This window comes from Carlito syrichta, unplaced genomic scaffold, assembly GCF_000164805.1.
Source record: "Carlito syrichta isolate Samal-C Ts95f unplaced genomic scaffold, Tarsius_syrichta-2.0.1 Scaffold305593, whole genome shotgun sequence".
Classification (NCBI taxonomy): Eukaryota; Metazoa; Chordata; class Mammalia; order Primates; family Tarsiidae; genus Carlito; species Carlito syrichta.
The window spans coordinates 5,439-28,363 of NW_007249689.1; the positions used below are offsets into that span (position 1 = coordinate 5,439).

Below are 22,925 nucleotides of genomic sequence, written 5' to 3' on the forward strand. Positions count from 1 at the left end.
CCACTCTAAAGACAGTGACAAATCCAAGAACTCATTCAACTTTCCTTCCTGCCTGGGTATAGACTAGACAGATGGGAAAACCAAAGCTGAGCTGTTCTGGCCATAATTCCCTTTCCTTCCAAGGTCAATCAAATTTAGGCTGGGGCTGGGTTCCAGCCTGAGGAGAGCTAAATCCATGCTCTTCTTGTTGTAGCTTCTTTGACCTCCAGCCCTTGGTGGCTTTGCTGCCTTGTGATACACAAGAACTCTCTAGAAATGGAAAGGTTCTGGCTGGGCGTGGTGGGTCACACCTATAATCCCAGCACTTTGGGAGGCCGAGGTGAGAGGATTACCTCAGTCCATGGGTTTGAGACCAGCCCAGGCAACCTGGCAAGCCCTCGATTCTACACTAAAAAAAATCAAAAAAATTAGCCAGGCGTGGTGGCGTGTACCTGTAGTTCCAGCTACTTGGGAGGCTGAGGCAAAGGATCGCCTGAGCTCAGCAGGTCAAGACTGCGGTGGCCGTGAGCATGCCACTGCACTCCAGCCTGGGTGACAGAGTAAGACTCCAACACACACACACACACACACACACACACACACAAAAGAAAAGAAATGAAAAGGGTCTGGAGAGCAGCCACCTCTGAGCTGGGTATTCATTACCAGGAGAGCCTGAACCACAGCTCTAAGCTACCAACTTCCCCACAGGTCGCTTGTTTAGCAGGAACTGGATCTGGAAATGTTGCGGCAGAGGATCTGGAAATGTTACGGCAGACAACCCTCCATCTCTGCTGAAACCTTAAAAGCCTCCGTCCAAGGAACGAAGTCACCACCACCCTTCTATCCACACCCTCGGGTGAGCCGAGCCCTCAGAACAACGACGGCTCTGCACATGGCTGCCCCTCCGCTCTTCTCTGGCATCCAGGCAGGCCCTGCTGCTTCCCTCATCCGTCTTGGCCTCAGCAAGGACAAGAAGACACCACCACCACCAAGAAGGATAAAATAAGTATTTATTTATAGTCTTATAGTAAAGGGGAAGCCTTAACTTGCAAGACAATTCTTCGGCAGTATGTACAACATACTTTTTATTTCCATGGAATGGAATCAAACACAGACTGAGACTACAGAGTATACACTAGAAATCAGCAAATGCCAGGAACAGAGTAGGAAAAAGACAAAGAAATGAGGCCTAAACACACAAAACCCTCCACTGGGATCTTGACCGCAGCCAGAACCAGGGCTGGATCACAGATGGAGACGGGTTCCAGGACAGGAGGGAGGAGGGCGAGGACAGGAAGGGGCCGCACTGGGGTGCGGTTTTAGTACCAGGTAAATCGCTCTTGGTATTTACATACAAAATCAGTTGGCTCTATTTCTTAGAAAGACACTCGGAGAGAAAGGAAGAGCTGATCATCACTTTAGGAATCTGTCGCTTTGCAATACCGACGTCATCAGAAATAGGGACACTTCACTCAGATTCAAATTTCAGTAGCAGGAAATAAATATCAAAACATCATCACTGGCCCTCCATACAAAACCTCCGCCCACCCAACACACTTCCCGGTCCCACCCCACCTGAGCACTCAGGGGCAGCTGTACCTCACCCGCGTTGCCTTTCCTGCTCATGCTCTCTGCTAGGCGGGCACAGCCGGCCAGGTGGCCGCCCGAGAGGGGCAGAAGTGGATGGGCTCGAGACCGCGCTGCACACCTGCCCCTACTTTCCTTCACACCACACACGTTAAGGATCTGGTCTTTCAATAGGAGCGATAAATAGCTTTTTAGAAAAAGAAGAAAAACCCTTAAAAAGGAGGAGGGGCCATTCTGATTACCCCCAAACCAGCCATCGTCTCCAGGGGAGCAGTTCCCAGATTCAGAGTCTATCAAACAGAGGTGAGGGTGGTCAGGGTGGCCCAGGTGGGGCAGGCATCCTCCAGGCACGTGCCCAGCTGGGCTGGAGGCGCTGGTGGCAGGGCAGGACGCCATGTGCTCAGAGGTCCGGCCGGCCGTCTGTCCTCCACAGAAAAAGCTGCCAAGTTGGGGTGTTTTGGTTTAAAAATTCCTGGTGGGGACAGGGAATCCCTGAAGGGACTACATTTAAAAAAATAGTGGATGTGGGGAAGGAGGACGAGAGCTGCTGTCCAAGAGCGTCTACGTAAAAATAAAAATTAAAAAAAAGGAGAAAGAGGACAAAAAGAGTCTCTTAAATGGCTGTGAGGGGTCTACGGATGAACTGAGGGGATGGACGTGGAGACAGTTCTTATTGCTGGCCGGCCCTGGGCGCTTAGCTGGCCTCCATCCGAAGCTTCTTCCGGTTCTGGGGCTCTTCCGGCTCCGACTCCGAGCTGGAATCCGAGCCCCCATCGAAGGCAGAGATGGTGCTGCCCTTGGCGTTGGTGTAGAGGCTGTTGTCTGAGGAGGGGTAGTTGGTCTGCAGTTGGGCACTTGACCTCGCCTTCTCCAGTGCACGGACTAAAAGGCAACCGAGGGAGCATGTTACCGCCTCTGAGACGAGGGGGGCAGCCACGTCTCAGACTTGGGGTCCAGCCCGTCCTTCCGAAGGGCTTGCGTGCAGGCCCCCGAGGCTCAGGGTGGCTCGGAAGTAACTCCCTCCTGGTGGGTGTTCCACCCACAGGCTTCATGTCCCTCCCTCTTCTCCCAGCTGGACCCGGGGCCCAGCAGACCAGGCCAGTCATTCTGCAACCCCACCCAACCCTGAAGAGAAGGTTGCGACGTCACCATCCTGCCTTGAAAGCCCAGGGTAGAGACCGGAGCAAGTGCTCCCTGTGGGATTCAGCAGTGCAGTGAGAGAGGAGACAGCCCAGCAACACCAGGCTCCACAAGGTGTGGAGGCCACACCACAGCAGGAAAGGACGATTAAGACGTGTCAGCCAAAGACCAGTTTGGGCTCAGCTCTCATGTACAAGATCCACTTGGGATGACAAGCTGGACACTCGAAGCAAGTCACCGACACGCACGAGATACCTGGGCTTCTGACATCAACCCTACGGGCAGGCTGCTCGCCCGGTGACCACCCCACTGGTGCCACCCACTGCCCATCCCTCAGTTCAGCTCTATGTGAGCCTGGAAGGTCAGCCCGTCTGCTTTGATTTCATTTGCGTTTGCTAACCCAGGTGGTTACTTGCATTTCCTTTTACTTGCATCTTCCATGAGGGAGGAAGAGAAGTGAATTCCCCAGGAACAAAGAACTTGATCAGCTCTGGCTCTCCCCTGTGGTTGTAGGAAAAGGTGGGTGTGAGCATCGAGGACAGCAGGGGCCTGGCCCGCTGGCTGCCCTGTTGGACTACACTGACAGTGGGGGGACTCCCTGTCCCTGAACTCCTGGAGTCTCCAGTACTTGCACCGCACAGTCCACACCGAGGACCTTCAAGCTCTCTCCGGACACCTGATGCCAGGTGTGTGCCCTGCTGCAGGCAGAGCACCTGCGCCCCAAGAAGGGGAGCGTCAAGCAGAAAAGACACACGACTGCACAGGGCCAGCTCCCTAGCCTCTGCCGCCTCCTCACTGGCAGCTGACACTCGGCTGCGCAGCCCCAGAAGCAGGGCCGAGGCTGCTTCTGACGTACGCTCCACGCCTGGCTCTGACCCTGCAGCCCAGTGCGAAAGCCCTGACCTGGCGGAGCACGGCAGGGCCAGCGCCCCACAAGCTCGGGTCCTCACCTTGCTGCTCCAGAAGAGCGTTCTGCCGCTTGAGGTCATCAATGTCCTGCTGGTGTGTGTGGTTTTTCCTTCTCATATACTGGATATACTCTGTGGCTTTGTCTAGGATTTGGGCCCGGGATGCCTGTTGCAATATGAGAAAAAGCACAGGGGACAAAGTAAAGACCGACTCCAGGTGGCGAGAGAACCTGGTCTGTCTGCAGCAACACGTGGGTGGCTGACACAGGAAAGGTGAGGTGGGGAGAGGTCGAGGAGGCACAATGATGCCAGACAAGGCATCACATGGTTCAGAGAACTGACCTCCCAAGCCCGGGCTCCGAGGAGCTCCACCAGGCACCCAAGGCTCCCTCATGGCACCAGCTAGACAATGGCAGGGCCTGGACTTGAACTCACAGCCCGAACTGTGCTCCTCCTGTCCCCTTTGGTTCTTTAGGTGCTCTAAAGTTCTTCTATTACTCAGATGAAAACCTAGGCCACTCACTCCCCACTAGGGCCTGGCTACAGGCAGCTGTTCCAGAAAGACAAGAGCAAGATCTCGGGGAAGCCAGCTTGAGCCAAAGAGACCATAACGAAAGCTGTGGGTGCTTAATGTCAACACAGGAAGGGCATGGGATTGGGTCATTTCAGGAAATAGCCACACCTCTACCATGGCACTGCCCTGTCAGAGGAACAAGTTGGTAGGTCAACAGAATGGACGTCAGGTGACTGCCCTGGATGTAGACCGGTCGGGGAGATTCCCTCCAGGATGCAAACATGGCCAGAGTGATTTATGGCCAGGAGTCACACTGGAGGAAGGGTCCAAAGCTAAGAGAAGCCCCAGGCGGGTGGGCTAGTAGCTGAGGTGTGGGGCTCACACCAAAGGCCCTCGAGCAGGAGCAGGGCTGCCCTCTTGGGGTCAGGAGTCCTCGACAACTCTGTATTACAAGCCAGGTGGGTCCTAAACCAGAACTCAACACGGAGAAAAGCAAGGAAAATGCCAGGCTCGGGACAGCAAAACAAAATCGACTCATACTCTATCTTCACGCTCTCCACTGTAGGCCTCGGGCTCGGCTGGGTAGAGAGGCATGCAAGGCCCGAGTCTGCTCACAAGACCTCGCAAGCTGAGAATCCACAGCCTCTCCTCTCACAGCATGCTCAAGGCAATTTCCTCAAGAGGAAATCGCTCATATTCAATCAACCATTTTTATCTGGTGCAAGTTATGTGCAAGGTTCTGGGCAAATGCTGTGGGGAAACAAAATGTATTAGTCATGGCTTCCTTGCCCAGAAGCTTGCTTACTACCCAGTAGAGGGAGAATGTCCACCCAGAGACATCAGAGGCAGTACTGCCAAGTGCAACCTACTAAATCAGACAAGAAAGGCCACAGGGAAGGTGGCTTCTGGTTGGGGTTTGCCCACTGTGAACCAGGCATGGCTGTGGAACTCCTACCTGAAACAGTGAACCCTGCGGTTGTCCAAGGCAGCATTTATGGGAAAAGGTCACTCTGAGCAGGGAGAATGGAATGGCCCAGGCAAGGGTATGGGGGAGAGCCCAGCTATCGTTCTTGAGTTGAGCAAGTCAGCTCATGAAGAAGGAAGGCAAGTACCCAGCAATGGCTCCTTCCGATGCTGGCTCCCACTTCTGCAAAGGGGCCTTCTGAGGGCTTAGTAATTAGGTGATCGAATGGGGGGAAGGGCACATAATTATTAGAAGGAACGAATTAAAATATCCCGCCGCTCTAGATACTAGGGATAGGCTTAAAAACAGTCAGTACTATATGAGAGGTGGGAGAGTGGCAGGGAAATCTGGAAACACAGGAGACAGGTGTGCTCTATGCACTTGTCATCAATGGGTTCTGGGACCACAGATGCATCTCCAGGGCGATTCCTTATCTGCCTGGAAAGCCTCCAGGACTCACCCAGCCCTCCTTCACTGATGTGACTGCTGTGCACACCTATGGTCCTGTCTCTCTTTAAATCTGCCCATTTTGAAACCACTTTTTCAACCAAGTTCCCAGAAGGCAACATTAGCTCTAACTACCCATGTGCATCTGGGACAAGGGGAAAAAAAGCAAGCTCTCTGAGGTCAAAGGGCACCTGCAAATAGTCAGTGGTAACTCTTCAAAACGACCAGACTACATGGCAGCCTTTGTGCTACCAGTTTCCCCTTCGAGTATTTATCCACAAAACCATTAGATTAGGATCAGAAAGTGAAAAGTGAGTGGTAAGCACAGCAAAATCAGCTAGAGAGAGAAAAAGATCTTGCAAGAGATGGCAGTTCCTACTTCAGGGTTGTTGTAGAATGAAGACAGAATTCATAGATGCTCAGAAACAGAGTGCCTTGGGAACAAGAGGTGACCAAAGAAGGCTGGATGGTTTAAACCAGGGACGAGGCCTCCAGAATGCTAAGCACAGCCCTTCCTCCACCGTCAGCTGAAAGCAGAAGTGCCCCAGGTCCCTTGGGGGCCCCTGACCCCTCAGCCGGTCCGAAAGAATGGTCAGAATTAATTTTATTTTGTGCCTTTCCCACTGCACGCAGCGAGAATTAAAATCTAACAAGTTAGAATTTAGAATTCTCCCACAATTGCATGTATATGTAATTTTTTGTCCAGGGACAAAAAAGCGAAAGGCTGAAACTAAAAATGCAGGATTCATTAAAATCCCCTCCTCCCATCTTTCCACACCACGCGAGATCATGTGACCAACCACAGCATTAAGGTGTGGGTAGGCCCTTCCTGCCTTTCTGAGGTTACAGTACGTGACCAAGAAACATGGGTTTATGGCCTGGACTATGGCATGACCTGGGCCTTTGGTTTCTGTTTCCTGCGACCGCCCTGAGTCAGCTGAGTCAAGTGACAATCTTCACGTGAGTGTGACTGATCAGACAGAACCTGGTAAGCCAACGTGTCCACAGATCGAGTTTTGCCAGTGGGTGTTCAATAAGGGCCTGCGACATATTTTTCTGCCTATTGTTTTTACAATTCAAAGGTGTGAATTCTGACTTGGCCTTTCTGAACAGAAAAAGCTCTCCCGAATTGTTTGCACACAACCCTGAGACAGGCTGGACTATGGTTGAAGGACTGAAGAGGCTGTCAGGCCTCCAGCGCAGCAGTGTGAGTCGATGTGAGGTGGCTCAGCAGGCCTTTCCCCTCTGGGAGCCACACGAAAGGGTGTAGGGCAGCCCTGCCAGATCCTGATCCAAAGTCATGACTGCACACAGCAAGAAAACAGTGATGACAGCTATAGTAATGATGGTAGCAGCTAGCTATCCTCATAATCTTCTAATACATTATTTGTCTTATCTCATAAATGAGGAAACCAAGACACACAGCTGTAACTTACTTGATGTTATGTACTAGTAGGAAGCAGAGTCAGGATTTTAACCCAGGCCTCCAAGACACTCATATTTTGGAAACACAAAGGAGGCTGGAGAACTAATAAGAAAGATCAACAGGCCAGGCTCAGTGGCTCAGCCTGTAATTCCAGCACTTTGGGAGGCTGAGGAGAGTAGATTGCCTGAGCCTGTGGGTTAGAGACTAGCCCAAGCAACTTGGCGAGACCTCACCTTTACAATAAATCAAAAATTAGCCAAGTGTGGTAATGTGTGTCGATGCTGGTGTGCCACTGCACTCCAGCCTGGGTGACGAAGTAAGACTCCAATTAAAAAAAAAATGAAAAGAAAAGACAGATCAACAGAACTACAGGAACAGTGCTATCATGGAGGGGAAGTCTGGGGAGGATAAGGACTAGGAAACAGTCATCTGGCTTGGGACAAGGACATCAGTGGAGATCCCAGTGGAGGTGGGCTCCCTGGAGGGGTGAGAGTTGACACCCAATGGTAAACTGTCTCCACACAGGTAATGGGAGTGAGCTGCAAGTGAAGCAATGATGAAGACTAGTCTTTGGGATTTGCCTGAAAAGTAAAAACTGGAAAACAGCATATAATAAGAGCAGCACTGAAGGAAGATTGCTTCTCTTTCTTTTTCTTTTAATGACAGAGAACCAAACAAGCCTCTAGCAGAGACGAAACATGTGGAGAGGAAAAGCCTGAAGATGCAAGCTAGCTTGAGAGCACTGACCCGCCAGGCAGGCAGGCTGAGATGTCACCAGAAGGAGAAAAGTAAATAGGACAATGGAGAAGGCCAGGGTGCGGCCAAGGACCCAGCAGGTCCTTGCCTCTTCTGTTCAGCTGCAGCTCTTCCCAAGAGCAAGCGAGGAGACAGAGGAAAGCCAAGTCACCCCAGAGGCAGCTGTGGCCATTGGAGGCAGATTTCACAAAAGGTCCCAAACCCACGAGAGTTTGATTCTAATTAGAATCTTTTAAGACCCCAAATGACAACTGAGGTAGTTAACATGATGTTTAGGGCAAAGTCCACGGTCATTACATCTCATTTAAAGCAGTGCTTCTCAAAATTTTTCATATGTAAGGCAAGAGTTTCAACAGTAACCATGATTTGCACAAAAATTCAAGTTGTTTTAGAAAATGGGTGGGAGAGGGAAGAAAGAATAGGAGCACTAGACAGCTAAAACTGGAACACCACTGCTCCCCTGGGCCACATGCTGACTTGAAAAACTCTTGGCTGTGCTGTCCACAATAGACACTACTGGGCTGATGTTACAGTTACTTTGTTTCCCTAAAAACCCAAATGCCACATCTGCAGAGATGAAAAATAGCTACTGGCCAGACTCGGTGGCTCAACCTATAATCCCAGCACATTGGGAGGCCAAGGCGAGTGGACTGCCTGAGCTCAAGGGTTCGAGACCAGCCTGGGCAACTTGGTGAGACCTCGTCTATACAATAAACCAAAATTAGCTGGGCATGGTAGCGCATGCCTGTAGTTCCGGCTACTTGGAAGACTGAGGTGGAAGGATCGCTGAAGCCCAGCAGGCTGGGGTGGTCCTGAGCGTGCCACTGCACTCCAGCCTGGGCAATGGAGAGAGGATCCAACTCAAAAAATAAAAATAAAAAAGATTAGCCCCTAGAATTTTTGGCCAGGCACAGTGGCTCACACCTATAATGCCAGCATTTTGGGAGGCCGAGGTGAAAGGATTGCCAGAGCCCACAGGTTCAAGACCAACCTGGGAAACTTGGTGAGATCTCATCTCTACAATAAATCAAAACATTAGCCAGGCATGGTGGCGCATGCCTGTAGTTCCAGCTACTTGAAAGGTTGAGGCAGAAGGCTCGCCTGAGCCCAGCAGACTGAGGCTGCAGTGGCCGTGAGCATGCCACTGCACTCCAGCCTGGGACAGAGTGAGACTCCAACTCAAAAAACGACAAAAAACAAAACAAAACAAAACAAAAAACAGCTACTGCCGACTCACCCACTGCCATTTTTTAATTTTGCACAAGTTATTTTAGAGAAAATAAATCCATGTATTGTCCAAAGCCTGCAAAAGTTGTTTTTTTTTTCCTTTGAAAGCAAGATTTATTGAAAAGACAGAAAAGCTCCCACAGTGGGAGGAGACCTGAGGGGGTTGCCCTGCAAAAGTTTTTACACACATGAAGGTAAAGGAGGGCCAGCACAAGGCTGGCATGTTTCCATGTGAACAAGCCATCTTCAGATAGCCAGAATTAAAGAACTTGTGGGATAAATGAACCACACTGAACTAGTTCATTCAAAAAGGGAACCTCATCAGCACTAACAAGGAAGGCTGGGAGGCTTGGGGGGCTTCCTGCTCCAGGCCCTCGACTTAGCCCAGTTGCTTACAAGGCAGAGCTACCGAGCCCTACAAGGGGCTTGTTAAGGCCGAGGCAGACATCTGTTCAAAGATCAGTACAAATCATCTTTCAAACCTTGCATTCTTTTTTTTTTTTTTGTGACCTTGGTAGCTTGAAAGGAAAGTGTGGCACTTCCCCGTCAAACTGGCCAAGAAGGACAGGAGCACGTAGTTTCCAAAAGAGGAAGTAGACATGTGGAAGAGCATTTAATCTCACATGTAATAAGCAGAATACAAAAGTAATGACTAACTTTTGTTTACTAAATTAGTCACCCTCTTAAAAAAAAAAATCCAATGATGATGAAACAGGTGCTCTCAAAACACTACCTAGAGACTAATCTTTAGAATTTGCTTGAAAAAAGAAAAATGAAAGAAAGAGAATATAAAACAATTAAGGTATTTTGGCAACACAGCAAAAAATCAGATGTCCATACCTTTCAACCCAGAAATCTAACTTCTTGAAATCTATAGAAATGGCCACATACAACAAGATGTTCATTATATTATTAAAAACTAGAGGGCCGGGTACAGTGGCTCTCATCTATAATCCCAGCACTCTGGGAGGCCAAGATGAGAGGATTACCTGAGCTCATGGGTTCAAGACCAGTCTGGGCAACTTGGTGAGACTGCATCTCTACAATAAATCAAAAAATTAGCCAGGCGTGGTGGCGTGTGCCTGTAGTTCCAGCTACTTGGAAGACTGAAGCAGAAGGATCACCTGAGCCCAGCAGGTCGAGGCTGTGGTGGCTGTGAGCGTGCCACTGCACTTCAGCCTGGGTGACAGTGAGACTCCAACTCAAAACAAAACAAAAAAACTGGATGCAACTCCAATTGACCAACAGAAACATGTTTAATGTCTAAATATGAATTTTGTATGACGTAGGAAAAAGTATGATTTACATAAAGCAGCAAACCATACAGCATTTTACCCTTGGAAAGTATGCAAATGGAAGAGACGAGAAAGGAACACACAGATTGATAATACCATGCTTCCTTCCTTCTTGGACTCCATCAATAAATCCATGGGTTTAACATTAATAGCAGCTTTTTGGGGAGAAAACAAGGAGGCAAGTTTCTTCTCATATTCACTTTAAGACAGTGCCCAATTTCAGTCAGATTAAAATGGGGGGGTATGTAGGAGGAGTATGTTTTTGGACTGCACTATCCAAAATGATTGTCACTAGTCACTTGTGGCTAATAAGTACTTGAAATGTGACTACTATGAATAGAGATGTGCCAGAAGTAGAAAATACACATCAGATTTTTAAGATTTAGTGCAAGAAAGGCAGTATAAAATATCTTGTTAATAATTTTAATATATTAATTGCATGTTGAAATCATACTTATTTTATAATATTAAGTTAAATTAAATATTTCATTAAAGTTAGGGCATGGTGGTGAATGCCTATAATCCCAGCTACTCAGGAGCTCAAGAAGGAGGACTGATTGAGCCCAGCTCAGGCTGGGGGACACCAACCTGAGCGACAAGAATGAGACCCTGACTCTTTAAAAAAAAAAATTAAAGATTTCATCTGTTATTTTCTACTTTTTTACTGTCTCTACTAGAAAACTTAATTGTCTTTAAATGACAGTTAAAATGTATTTGTGACTCACATTAAATTTCTATTGGGCAGCACTTGTCATTGGACCTTAGAATAAAGGTAAGACTATAGTTCTATTAGAGAGAGGGGGGACTCATGTTTTTTCTTTTTCACATTTTTCTAAACTTTTTACAATTTTGTTAGACAAAGAAAGGAAAAATGCTAAAGGCTAGTCCATTCCGATCCTTCTAGATCTCAAGATGCAAGAGATGTCAGGTAAGAGTCAGGTAAGAGTCATTCAGCTCCCCAGGACCCTTCACCTGTTGTGTACTGCAGAGAATCCCAAAATGATTAACAGGGCTTCTGCCCTCAGGGAACATACTGTTTAGTCAGGTGATAAGATAATCACAGAAATAAGGAAGACATCGGAGATGCCCCACAAAAGGTCACTGGGGTTCAAAGGAGCAAGCACAGGGTTCTAAGGGTGAGGCAGTATTTGACAGGGCCTTGGAGGTGGGGAGGTGGAGCCTGACAGGGCCACTCAGACAGGAAAAGGAGAACAGACCCTGCTGGGAACCCTTGATCTCTTTAACATGGAACTCAGACCTCACCCAGGCGGAGAGACTGGAGTTGAACCTTGTGGAAGAACTCAGATAAGTTGCCAACAAAATTCTCAGGCTAACAGAAGGGGGAGTACACAGCTCTCCACACTTAACTGGAGGGTTAAGTAGGAAAGGAGGAGAAAAAGCACCTGATTTAGAGAATACGGAATGCCAGTCCTCTCCCAGATGGGCAATGAAGAGCCGTCGGGGGTTTTCAGCAGCAGCCAGATAGTTCCTAAGGAATTAAATACATTTCCAGCTGCTGAGCCTAGAACTTGGGCAACTATGGGCAACAACTTAAGATGCAGAAAATTTAAGAAGATAATTGCCTAAGGTAGCATCTGGCCAGCTAATAACCTTAACGAGTAATGAGGTGAAATGGATAGGGCTGTGGTTTACATTTCATTTAAAAGACAATCCCAGCCAGGCTTGGTGGCTCACCCTGTAATCCCGCGCTTTGGGAGGCTGAGGTGAGTGGATTGCCTGAGCCCACCGGTTTGAGACCTGCCTGGGCAACTTGGTGAGACCTCATCTCTACAGTAAATCAAAAAAATTAGCCTGGTGTGGCAGCGCGCACCTGTAGTTCCAGCTACTTGGAAGGCTGAAGTGGAAGGATTGCCAGAGCCCAGCAGGTCAAGGCTGCAGTGGCCGGAAGCGGCTACTGCACTCCAGTCTGGATGACAGAATGAGACTCCAACTCAACCAAAAAAAAAAAAAAAGACAATCCCTCCAACAGCACAGACATGATGTAGACAGTGTTAACAAAGGAACTGCCTGCCTTCAAAGTGTCCAGAATGATCTGGCCAGGGAGATGGGGCTTCCCCTTTCCAGGGAATAAGTACTCACTTCACTCCCTACCATGTGTGCCAGGCACTGAAGGAAGAAACAACCATGGAGACACTTTCCCTGCCTTCATGGTACTTACTGTAGTGTAGTACTGGCAGACGGTCATCAGATTATCAAATATATATAAAACCACATATTTTTAGTATTACTGTGTGTGTGTGCGCACACGCTTGCACTCGCTATGAAATCATTTAGCCTTAAGAATCATCACACTCCCTGCTATAAGGGAACTCTCTGGTTTCCACATCTACCTGTTAGGAAAATCAGACTTTAATGGAAAAGTAACCGAGGTCATCTCAGTGTTTTAAACCTCTTATCTGCCACGCAATATGTCATTTTATTATTGTTAACTGCTGGGTGTAATCCTATTTCCCGTGAGAGCAAGAACCTCAAGGGTGGACACCCCCTACCACGCCTTCTGCACCTCTGCCGTGTGCCCAGGGTCTCAAGTACACAGGTGAGGACACCACGTTCACTGGGGAGCTTTTCTGGGGCTCAGCAGGCACTTCTCTGGCTTTCCACCTCCTCCACTACATACTGAGACCTGTGATGGGAACTGACAGAGGCAGGGGCCCTCACATTGTCACAATCAAGGAAGTATGAACTCCATGATGTCTAGGAGAAATTCTGTCTTCCGTCACTTGCATTAGAAGGTATAATCTCTCTCCACCACAGCTCTATCCAAAAGAGAGAAGGGTAGAACCTGGCTGCCTGAGAGCAGAGGGTGTGATACACATCCATGTAGGGAGACACCTAAACGAGAAGTTACTACAAACCTCTGCAGGACTACAAATGGCAACCGTGAAAACCATCTTCTTTTGCTCAAGTCAACCGCCGAAAGGAGACACTGGGACTGGATATAAACAGGTACTGGGACTAATGAGGGGTCAAGACAGAAAATGCTATCCCCATGTAAAGATAAATGGATGGGCTGTCAATCAGATCTTGCCACTGACATACACACTGTCAACTTAGTGCCAGTAAGCCATTGAGAAACACTCCCTAGGACTTACCCAAGGACTCTTAAAACAAAGAATAATTTATGTTCAAGAAAAGTAACATCTAGCCGGGCTCGTTGGCTCAGCCTGAAATCCCGCGCCTCTGGGAGGCTGAGGTGAATGGATTGCCTGAGCCCGCGGGTTCGAGACCCGCCTGGGCAGCGAGACCTCATCTCTACAATAAATCAAAAAAATCAGCCGGGCGTGGTAGCGCATGCCTGTAATTCCCGCTACTTGGAAGGCTGAGGCGGAAGGATCGCCGGAGCCCAGCAGGTCGAGGCTGCGGTGGCCGGGAGCGGCCCCTGCACTCCAGTCTGGGTGACAGAATGAGACTCCAACTCAAAAAAAAAAAAAAAAGAAAAGTAACATCTCCCTATTTAAAAAACGGGGCCAGAGTTGCTCTTGCCCTCACTCCATTGCTCTGGTTGATCAGCTGACAGTTCTAATTCCATCCCTTTTTTCCCAGTGGGCTCCATGTCCAATTGAGAAACTATAAGAGACACAAAAGACTCTGGAACATTTGGCAAAACCCAAATGGACCACCAAATGTAATGGTCCATTTTCTCGGGCTCAGAGCAACTATGAACTCTAAAAGACTGTACAAATTTTAGTGATTATCTACCCTGCTTGTCAGTGTTAGCTACACTGCCACCTCGGAGGAGAGTGTTTTCACAGTACCCCCAGTATGACATTCTGCCAAAATAGCTGGCTTTAATCAGAGGAAGCTCCCAGAACAACAGCAAGATACGAGTATTTAAGCCAGATTTCTTTAAAATATCCCAAATTGTTTGCCCCTATGACATGGAGAAAGTGGAACTTGGCAACCAGCAGTCTGAGTTCTAGTCCCTGTCCTGCTGCAGATGGAACAGTGGTCTTGAGCCTTCTTGTGATTGGAATGCTGGCAGGAGTTGTAGCAGGAGGACCTGCCTACAGAACTGCTGTGGGGCTGTAACATTGCAATACAAATGCTAGCTATTACTGTTTTAATTCCCCCCGAAAGCAAAAGATAACCATTGTTTATAATGTTTATTTTATAGTAGAAATACAGAAAACAAGCTAAATAGAGTTTGGGTCTCACATTTAAAGCCTTTTTTTTTTTAAACACAAAAAACCTACTTAACCCCTACTCTTGGTTAAGATCCAATTTAATTAATATTGGTTTCTCAGAGCTGGGCGTGGTGATGCATGCCTATGGTTCCAGCTACTTCGAAGGCTGAAGCAGAAGGATCACCTGAGCCCAGCAGACTCCGACTCAAAAAAAAAAAAAAATTTGTTTCACTTTAAAAAACAAAAGGTTTAGCACACATATGACAAATAATCTAAATGTCAAGTGAGAAGTCTCCTGGTACATAAAGATGTTCAAATCAAAGGAGACGGGAACTCAAAAGACTCAAAGCATAGGCTTTCCCTGTGATTTGAATCCAAGTTCCTCAAAATTCATACAGTAAAATAATTTGATGTTACAACCTAAACTAACACAGTCCAAATCAAGAATGAGCCTGTTTCCTTTGGTTCAAATATCACTTTTTTTTTCTGAGTTGGAGTCTCACTCTGTCACCCAGACTGGAGTGCAGTGGCCGCTCCCAGCCACCGCAGCCTCGACCTGCTGGGCTCAAGCGATCCTTCCGCCTCAGCCTTCCAAGTAGCTGGAACTACAGGCGCGTGCTACCATGCCCAGCTAATTTTTTTATTTATTGTAGAGATGAGGTCTCGCCAAGTTGCCCAGGCGGTCTCGAATTCGCGGGCTCAGGCAATCCACTCACCTCAGCCTCCCAAAGCACGTGATTACAGGCTGAGCCACCGAGCCCGGCTCAAATATCACATTTTTAACAATCGCCAATATGCAGTGAATTTGAGAGCCTTGAGTTAATAAACTCCCTGCACCTGTGACCAGTGCTGGAGGCTCACTCTTTCGATGCAGGAGGGAAGGTTCACTCTCAGTGTGTGACATATTTGGATTACAATACAGGACAGGCATCTTCTGAAATCAGAATGGCACCTAGTGAATTCTTCCACTAGGGCTCTGTTTACTGGCTCTCTAAATCTGGTTCCACGGACCACTCCCCTTTGTAGCCCTGCTACTCCTCTGCCCACATCTCCTGCCGTCATCCTTCACTCATCCTGCTCCAGCCACACTGACCTCGTTCTCCTCTTGGGCTGGCCCAGGATGGCTCCCACGTTCCTGCTTCAGTACTATCACACTTGCCTTTCCTCTGCCTGGAACACTCATTACCAGACAGATGCACAACTTCTTCCTTTACTTCCTCTAAAGCTTTGCCAAAATGTCACCTTGTCAGTGAGCCTTTTCCTGTCTGCCATTATTAGAACTGCAATTCTGTCTTTCCTGTTTAATTTTCCTCCATGGCACTTACCTGATATAGTACATATATTTAAAATTACTTCATCTTCTATCATTTCCTCATCAGAATAAGAGCTTCTGTTCTTGGCTACTTTGTTTGCCACTGTATTCCCAGGAGCTAGAACAGTGCCTAGCAAATAGTAGACTCTCTGTAAATTCATTGGATGGTGTGAGTGAATAAATGAATGGACCACCCACAACAAATGACAAACTACACCATCTGTACGACTACCAAATCCAAACCTTCAAATTCCTTAAAGAAAGAAAGGAGACAATAGGATCTAGGACAAATGATCATAAGGACTTAGGGAAGAAGGCTGATGTCAAACAGGCTGAGTAAGGTAAAGGTGTAGTCGTGATCCTATGTTCACCTCTACCTGTGTTCTCAAACGTAAGAATGCTCGTCACAAATCCAGATGCCCAGACCTGTCTCCAGAAAGGACAGTTCAGCATGATTCTGATGTGGGTGGTCCACAACCCACCCCTTGAGAAACACTGCCTGAGTGCCCCTCCCGGGTGGACATGAGACTTAGGAGAAGGCAGCTCTTGGATGGATACCAGGGTACAGGAATGAGTACCAACTGCCACAGGTCAAATGAGCACAAGAGATAAGCTTTTGCACATGTGCACTTTGACTGAAAGGGTGAGTCTCTCTCCCCAGTCATAAAGACTTTCGTGGTATGTAGCAGTGTCCCCCAAGAAGGATGTCATTCCAGGTATTCCTTGGTTGAAGGTCCTTAAATCAAATCCACACTAAGTAGGCCTAACCCATGGCAAATTCTGGCTTTGGCAATACCATGGCCTGTTGTGTTTTTCATGACGGCTAGTCCTTCCCAATGCTTCTGCCACATGGAAAGCCACACCTTAGATAAAGTATAAGGCATATGACTTACCAGAGTGACCACAGAAACAAAATGAAACCACAGTGGTTCCAAATCTGATCCTGGATAACCAAACCAAGGACCACCACCACAGAGCTGAATCAGGAGAGCCACTGAATGCACACCTAAGAGCAAAGACTGTTCATCACCAAACAGCTGCTTCTTTATAAACACTAATCACGGAACCCAAAACAGAGATCTTATTCCCAGCTCTTTCACTGAGCTGCTACAGAGAACACACAAGTACACTCTGTGTCAAGCATGGGATGAACTGTGCAGATGCTTTCTCCAAAACATCTTCCAAGAAGTGACTCTAACCCAAAGGTTTTTACTCAAAGTCGCTAACTTTGTTTTTTAGAAACAGCTGGTACCTGTCCCTCCAGGGAAAACACTAATTTCTGAAGGCCACCAGTGTGAGGGGAAGGGGGGTTATTTTTTTCTTCTACTTCATGTGAACATGTCTCTTCACTCAAGTCTTTTGTCCCAAAGCTTAAAATGCTCTTTACATGCCTTTGAATTAACAGTTGCCAAGGTTGGAAAATCAACGGTGCCCAGGCTGTTTCAGACATTCCTGGAAGTGTTATTTACAATAAGTACTGACTGTGAACCATAGCAAAGAAATTCTCATGGAGGTCTAGGTAACACCCACCTTGGAAATCTTTACTTATTCCAAACTACGGGTTCACTTTCTCCACTCTAGTCTATAGTTACAACAGTTTCTTGAATTGATTACAAATAACACTAATTTTGAAAACAGCTCCATTATGTCTTATATATCTTGTCTTAAAAACAGCTCCATTATGTCTTACATATCTTGCCAAGGATAAACTAGAGCCAGTAAGGTGTGTGATGACCTCCCAAAGAATAAAAAGGAAAACCATGCCGCCCAAGTATCCCTGACGACAGTTCCTTCCAGGTAAGCGAGCATTCTGCTAAGCCTCTGACAGGCTCCAAGCTAGCCATGGCCAGCTGCTCAGCTTTGTCAATCAACTCACCTTCTCTCCTTGGAGTGATGGGACCGAGTCCCGCAAACTGTGAAAGCTATCCTTGATGTGGTCCCTACGTTTTCGTTCCAGTGCATTATGATGAGCCCGTTTGTCAGCCTAGAAGAATGGGAGAAAGAACATATTAGGAATGTCACTCCCTCTGCTCGGTACAAGGTGGGCGGGGTACAGCCTGGAAGTATATGCTGTCAGCGCTGTCCCTGGCGAGTGGATTGGGAGGATGTGTCGAGGTGGGCAGTTGGGAGTCTCCAGAATTAGGCTCTGCTAAAGGGGGAGAAAGGGGTGAGGCAAGGCTTGCGACAGGAACATCCAAAGTAGCGCGATGCATCCAGCTCATGCACAAGTAAAATAAAAGTTATTCACAGGGATAGAGTGTGACTCTCCTGCAACATTAGTGGTCCCCCAACTTACTTAGGTGACAGACAGCCACCAGTCTGTGGTTAGGAGGTAACCAGGGAAAGTCCCTCCTTAAGATGTGGTCACCGTACTGTAAGAGAGTTCCCAGGGTGGGGTGTCTGGGGAGGAGTTAAGTCACTGGAGCTGTGCTCCTTTCCATGTGAAACCATCACCGTGAGTCTCTGGTCTGGTCTCTAGACCAATGAAAGGCACTAGTTTAAGACCTTCTCACCAAACCATACAACAGAAACACAAACCTTCAGAAAACCCAGATGCATGTGTGTGAGATCGAGATGACAGAGCTGATGGAGATGCCAAGTACATTCTGAGTTTCTGTTTTTAAAGTACATCCAAGGTGCGATCCTGCCAAGGGCTTCCCCTCACATAGGTTGTGCCAGAAAAGCAGTTCTTAGAGGGCAGACCCTCACCCACGTGCTCAGAAGAAACTCCCTGAGGCGCCTGGGCCAGGTCAAGCTAACTTGGCAGCATCTAAATATCTGAACCCAAGTCTTTAACCTACCCTGCTTGGAAGCACAAAGAACAAGCAGCTGGAGAGTCATAAAGACTGCCCACAACAAATCAGGAATGGCACAAAGTACTGGCTCCAGGCAGAAGACGACATTGGCATGGCAAGGACTTCGGCAGATCCTCGAAAAAGAGCACCCCCACCACACGAACCCAACACTCAACCTAAGTCAGAACTTGGTCACACCTACATTCGGGGACTTACAAGAAACACATTCTGAGAATTGACCCTGAATAGACAAGGCTGCTCTGTGCTAACCTAAAGAGCAAGCCTGCACATGGGAAGTTCAGGTAGCTTTAGTCTACCCAGAGGGCCAGGAATCTAAAAAATGATGCAGCAAGAGTAAATAACTCAGCTCAACACAAGAATAATGCTGCGTCAAACGACCTCTTGCACTAGACAAGATGTATGGACAGAAATCTACTATAAAGACAAGAGTTGTGGGAATGGAAGGATTTGAAATCCTCGTATTATCTGATCCTAAAAGTCTTAAGTCACTACAGAGAAGAGGAGGCTGGGAGCACAGATCATCACTGGTCACTTCCTGGTCTCTCAGCACAACTCCTCACTAGAGTCCTGCTAAACAGGACATGTGGTTCCTATCACGACCATGGGGCTTAGCACAGCACTCTCTTTTGGGGGCAGACACTTAGAGCACTTCTAATGTTGTCCTAATCTTAAGTCTGAAATCACTGTAAAACGAATGTTTACTGAACTAGTGACAGATGGGATATGATGAGGAAGCTGAGGGAGCAGGCAAGCCTGGAACACCAGGTAACCTGAGGCTAGAGGTCAGACCTTTGTATCATACAACAGTAAAAGTAAGAAAACTGCAGGTGCTTTCTAACCGCTGTGTGAAACAATTGAGAGAAAGAAACGTATTTCAGTACCTAGCCCTGTTCTAGTCATCTGTACAAAGGTAAGTCAGGATGATACTAACCCTAAGGAGCTTGGAAGGCCAAGGGACAGCACCTGGCGTGCATCTTCCCCTCCCATGTTTCTATATACTACCTAAGATGGGTTACATGCAAATGAATCGCTCAGTTTTGAGCCTGTGGTGCTCCTGTCTACTAAATCACCCCCATTCCTGGCCCTCCTCCCAGTTTAAGTGCTGTGCACAGAAGCAGTGACACCAACGTTACCCACAATCCCTCTTGTTGATACAAATAAAATTCTAATTGTCTGTTTTCCTTCTGGGAGAGCCCTGCAAGTCTCAAACAGCTAGAATGAAGTCGGGCTTGGTTTCACATGGGTCTGCACCAGAGGGGTGGAGTCAAGGATAATCTAACACCGAAATCATCCACACAATGCACTGCCCCCTCCCATTCACTGCTCCCTGAAAGGACTCAAATGGACAAGTATTTCGGTTAGAGGATTGTAAGTGAACTTGGCTGTGGACCATCAGCAGAAATCTTGGCTTCTCATCTGGGGAGTCAGCCAAGTTTGAGAAGTTGGCTCAACAAGGAAAGGCAGCAGTCCACTGCCTGGTAGAAAGCCTGGGCTGGGGACTGTTGTTCTCAAAGCAGTGGATGGAATTTCTGTAGTGATTCCAGGCCCAATTTAACTAGCAGAAGAGTGGAATCTTAGACCAATCCCTGCTGCTACGTCCATCCCTAAGCTGCTACCAGCGTCATTTTAAAGCTCTCACAGACAATGGCAAGGATGCCTTTTTCTCTTCCCCAAGCCTATCTGGAAGAGCAAGTTAAAAATATACCTAATTCCAGGAAAATGATACCGTTCGAGTTTTTTTTTAAAAAGCACACAAAAAAGCGAAAAACCTTTACACAGGGCCGAGAAGTCTCTGAGAAACATTTCCAAATCTAACCAGCTCGATAGCACTGCCTACCTCCCACCCCCCCAACGGGGGCAGTAGCAGGCTTATCACTGCCTTGTTAAGTGTGTTCACTTGCTGGCAACCCTTTCTGAAAGGGCCAAGATTTCAGAGTTGAGAAAGAAGACTGGGTGAAGATGCCAGTATACGGCACCTAAGATCCTCCCACAAACTCAAAACTGGTTTTTGCATTTTTTTTTTAAAGGGCATAACAGTTGTGCCTTGAACAAATAAACTCAACTCAGATGAGCCAGCTTTCTTTCCCCTGAGCTGAGAAGGATGTCTATGTGTGATAACGAGAATGAATGGTACGGAAAGCCCCTTGCGGACTTAATCAGGACTATTCTAGGAGACAGCAGAGACATCCTTGGGCAGCACAGCAGGCCCCCATTATCTTCCCCAGCACATCCTCCGGGCACACTGGCTTTGCACATCCGGGTTTCTGCCAGAAAACCCTTCCTTCAGGGGATCCCAGATGAACAGAAACACCAAGGGGCTTCACAGTGGTCCACAGATGTGCAACAGCAACTCCGGCACCAAATCGCTTCCAGCTTTAACAGCCCTGCCAAGGGCTTTATTCAGCCTCTCAGTTTTATTCTACCAAACTTTCCACACTAGCAGCCAAATATTAACCTACAATTTGTCCATCTTTGACACTACCAAGCATGTGTATCTTAAGTGTTATTAGACGTTGAAGGCAAACATTATTTTGTTAGCCAAGAAGTTGCTAAACTGGCAGGAGGTCATCCAAACTAAGGAGGTCTGCTCAATTGAGAGAAATCGCTTAAAATTATTTCCTTCCAACTTATTGCAGAGACTGCATCTTCGTTCAAGGTATGACCTCAGTCAACAGCCTTGAATCCTCCAAGTTCTAGGCACGTAGCATGGGGAAGTAAATGCTTTATTATTCAAGGATGCACGGGGTTCTCCAGAAACAATGCCATTTCTTGCAGGCTACGTGACCTCCAACCCCACCTATAAGGAGAATCTTCTCAATTCCAGCAAATTCTCAGCATATAAGGAATTAGAGTTCCCCACTATGTACTTACTGTCTTTGGGAAATTTAAAGATTCCGTTTTAGAAGAAGACAGTGATGCTTACTATTATTATCAAGCTACTCTTATTAAACACTAAGGATACTGAGAATATACATGCCCCCAATCATCAGAAAAGAGCTATTTTTTATTTCTGATAGATAAAAACCAGATAGAATAAAGCTGAATTTCTAAGCAACTTAAAAATACTCATTGCAATCAACATGAAAATGACAACATGAAAGAATGGGCAGCCAGGCTGAGATAAACTCACTAAGGTCCCTATCAGAAAGACATTAATCTCAAGTTCGCAACACCTCTCTTGCTTTTAGCCAATTGCCTGGTAGACATTTCCAACGTTATCTAGTGTACACATTTGTTTTAAAACTTTTCCTATTATTTGGTGCCTAAAAGAACTTGGGAACACTATTATCCAAATATGGCCTCATACCATCACCATGTGAAAGAATGGCTCAGTCAGAAAAATTTTAAAACTAAGTTGAATTCCTTGATCAGCTACTTCACCATTACTAATATCTTGGAAAAAAGGCTTTTAAATGAAAGAACACCTTTGACTCTCCTGAACAGGCATATTTAGGAACTAAACCTGGCACCTCTGTTTTCATAGTCAATACTCTAAGCTGTAAAGTACATGCATCGTGCAGCACTTCTCCGATGCAGCTGATCTCAGAAAAAAGATTGTAGTTTCCTGAGTGAATGCAACCTCATCCTCTTCTGAATATACTGCAATTACTAAAGAAGCAAAGAGCTCTGAGAAGTAAAAAACATTTCATACCAGAAAGGTCCGGAAGTGAAACTGCACAAATCTTTTCCCAACCCCTAACAGGTACACTGTAACTGCAACATGTTCAGGTGCCATGAAGGACAACAACTGGAAAAGGACTTGCATTTCCTAGCCAAAACACTAATCCTACATTTCTCATAACTTTCACTCGTTCCCAAATAAATTTCCCAAAGAGAAATAAAGGAATCCTTTGTATATAATATACCCGTCCCAGAAATTTACCTTTAAAATGCAACTTTTTCCCTCCAAAAAATAATTAAAAAATAAGAAAACATGAGTGGGATTCTGCAATGTATTGGATTTAGTAATAAGAATATCATTTGAGTTTACTTCCTTTAACAAAGTTTACTGATCACTGGAGAAGCTGTTTTTCATTTCTGCTGAAGCAACAGAAAAAATATTCGTCAAATTAGTTTCACTTTCTGTTACTGTTAGCCTCACTTCCTAACTCTGTTCTCACTCAGTATCCTATATTTCTCACATAATAAGGTCTAGATATTGTAGTGACATCATAAAACATGAATGAATATCTTTTCTTTTTTTAAAATTTAATTTTTTGCCGGGCTCGGTGGCTCAGCCTGTAATCCCGCGCCTTTGGGAGGCTGAGGTGAGTGGATTGCCTGAGCCCGCGGGTTCGAGACCCGCCTGGGCAGGGAGACCTCATCTCTACAATAAATCAAAAAATCAGCCGGGCGTGGTAGCGCATGCCTGTAATTCACGCTACTTGGAAGGCTGAGGCGGAAGGATC

At 46.9% G+C, this 22,925-nt stretch overlaps 1 protein-coding gene across 2 annotated transcripts in view; it reads right to left on the reverse strand.

Annotated features, from left to right (window-relative positions):
* Positions 1–972: 972 nt before the first annotated feature.
* Positions 973–22,925, reverse strand: part of MAX (MYC associated factor X) — a 25,883-nt gene continuing 3,930 nt past the window's right edge. The window contains exons 1-4 of one of the 2 annotated variants that reach the window (XM_021714308.1): positions 17,577–17,684; positions 3,657–3,780; positions 3,123–3,207; positions 973–2,448 (exon numbers count right to left, since the gene is read on the reverse strand). In XM_021714308.1, coding sequence (XP_021569983.1) covers positions 2,261–2,448; positions 3,123–3,207; positions 3,657–3,695 — 312 coding nt within the window. In that variant the 5' untranslated portion in view covers positions 3,696–3,780; positions 17,577–17,684 and the 3' untranslated portion in view covers positions 973–2,260. Of the gene's footprint in view, positions 2,449–3,122; positions 3,208–3,656; positions 3,781–17,576; positions 17,685–22,925 lie in introns of those variants that run through there. The other variant, XM_021714307.1, reaches the window with a different exon arrangement.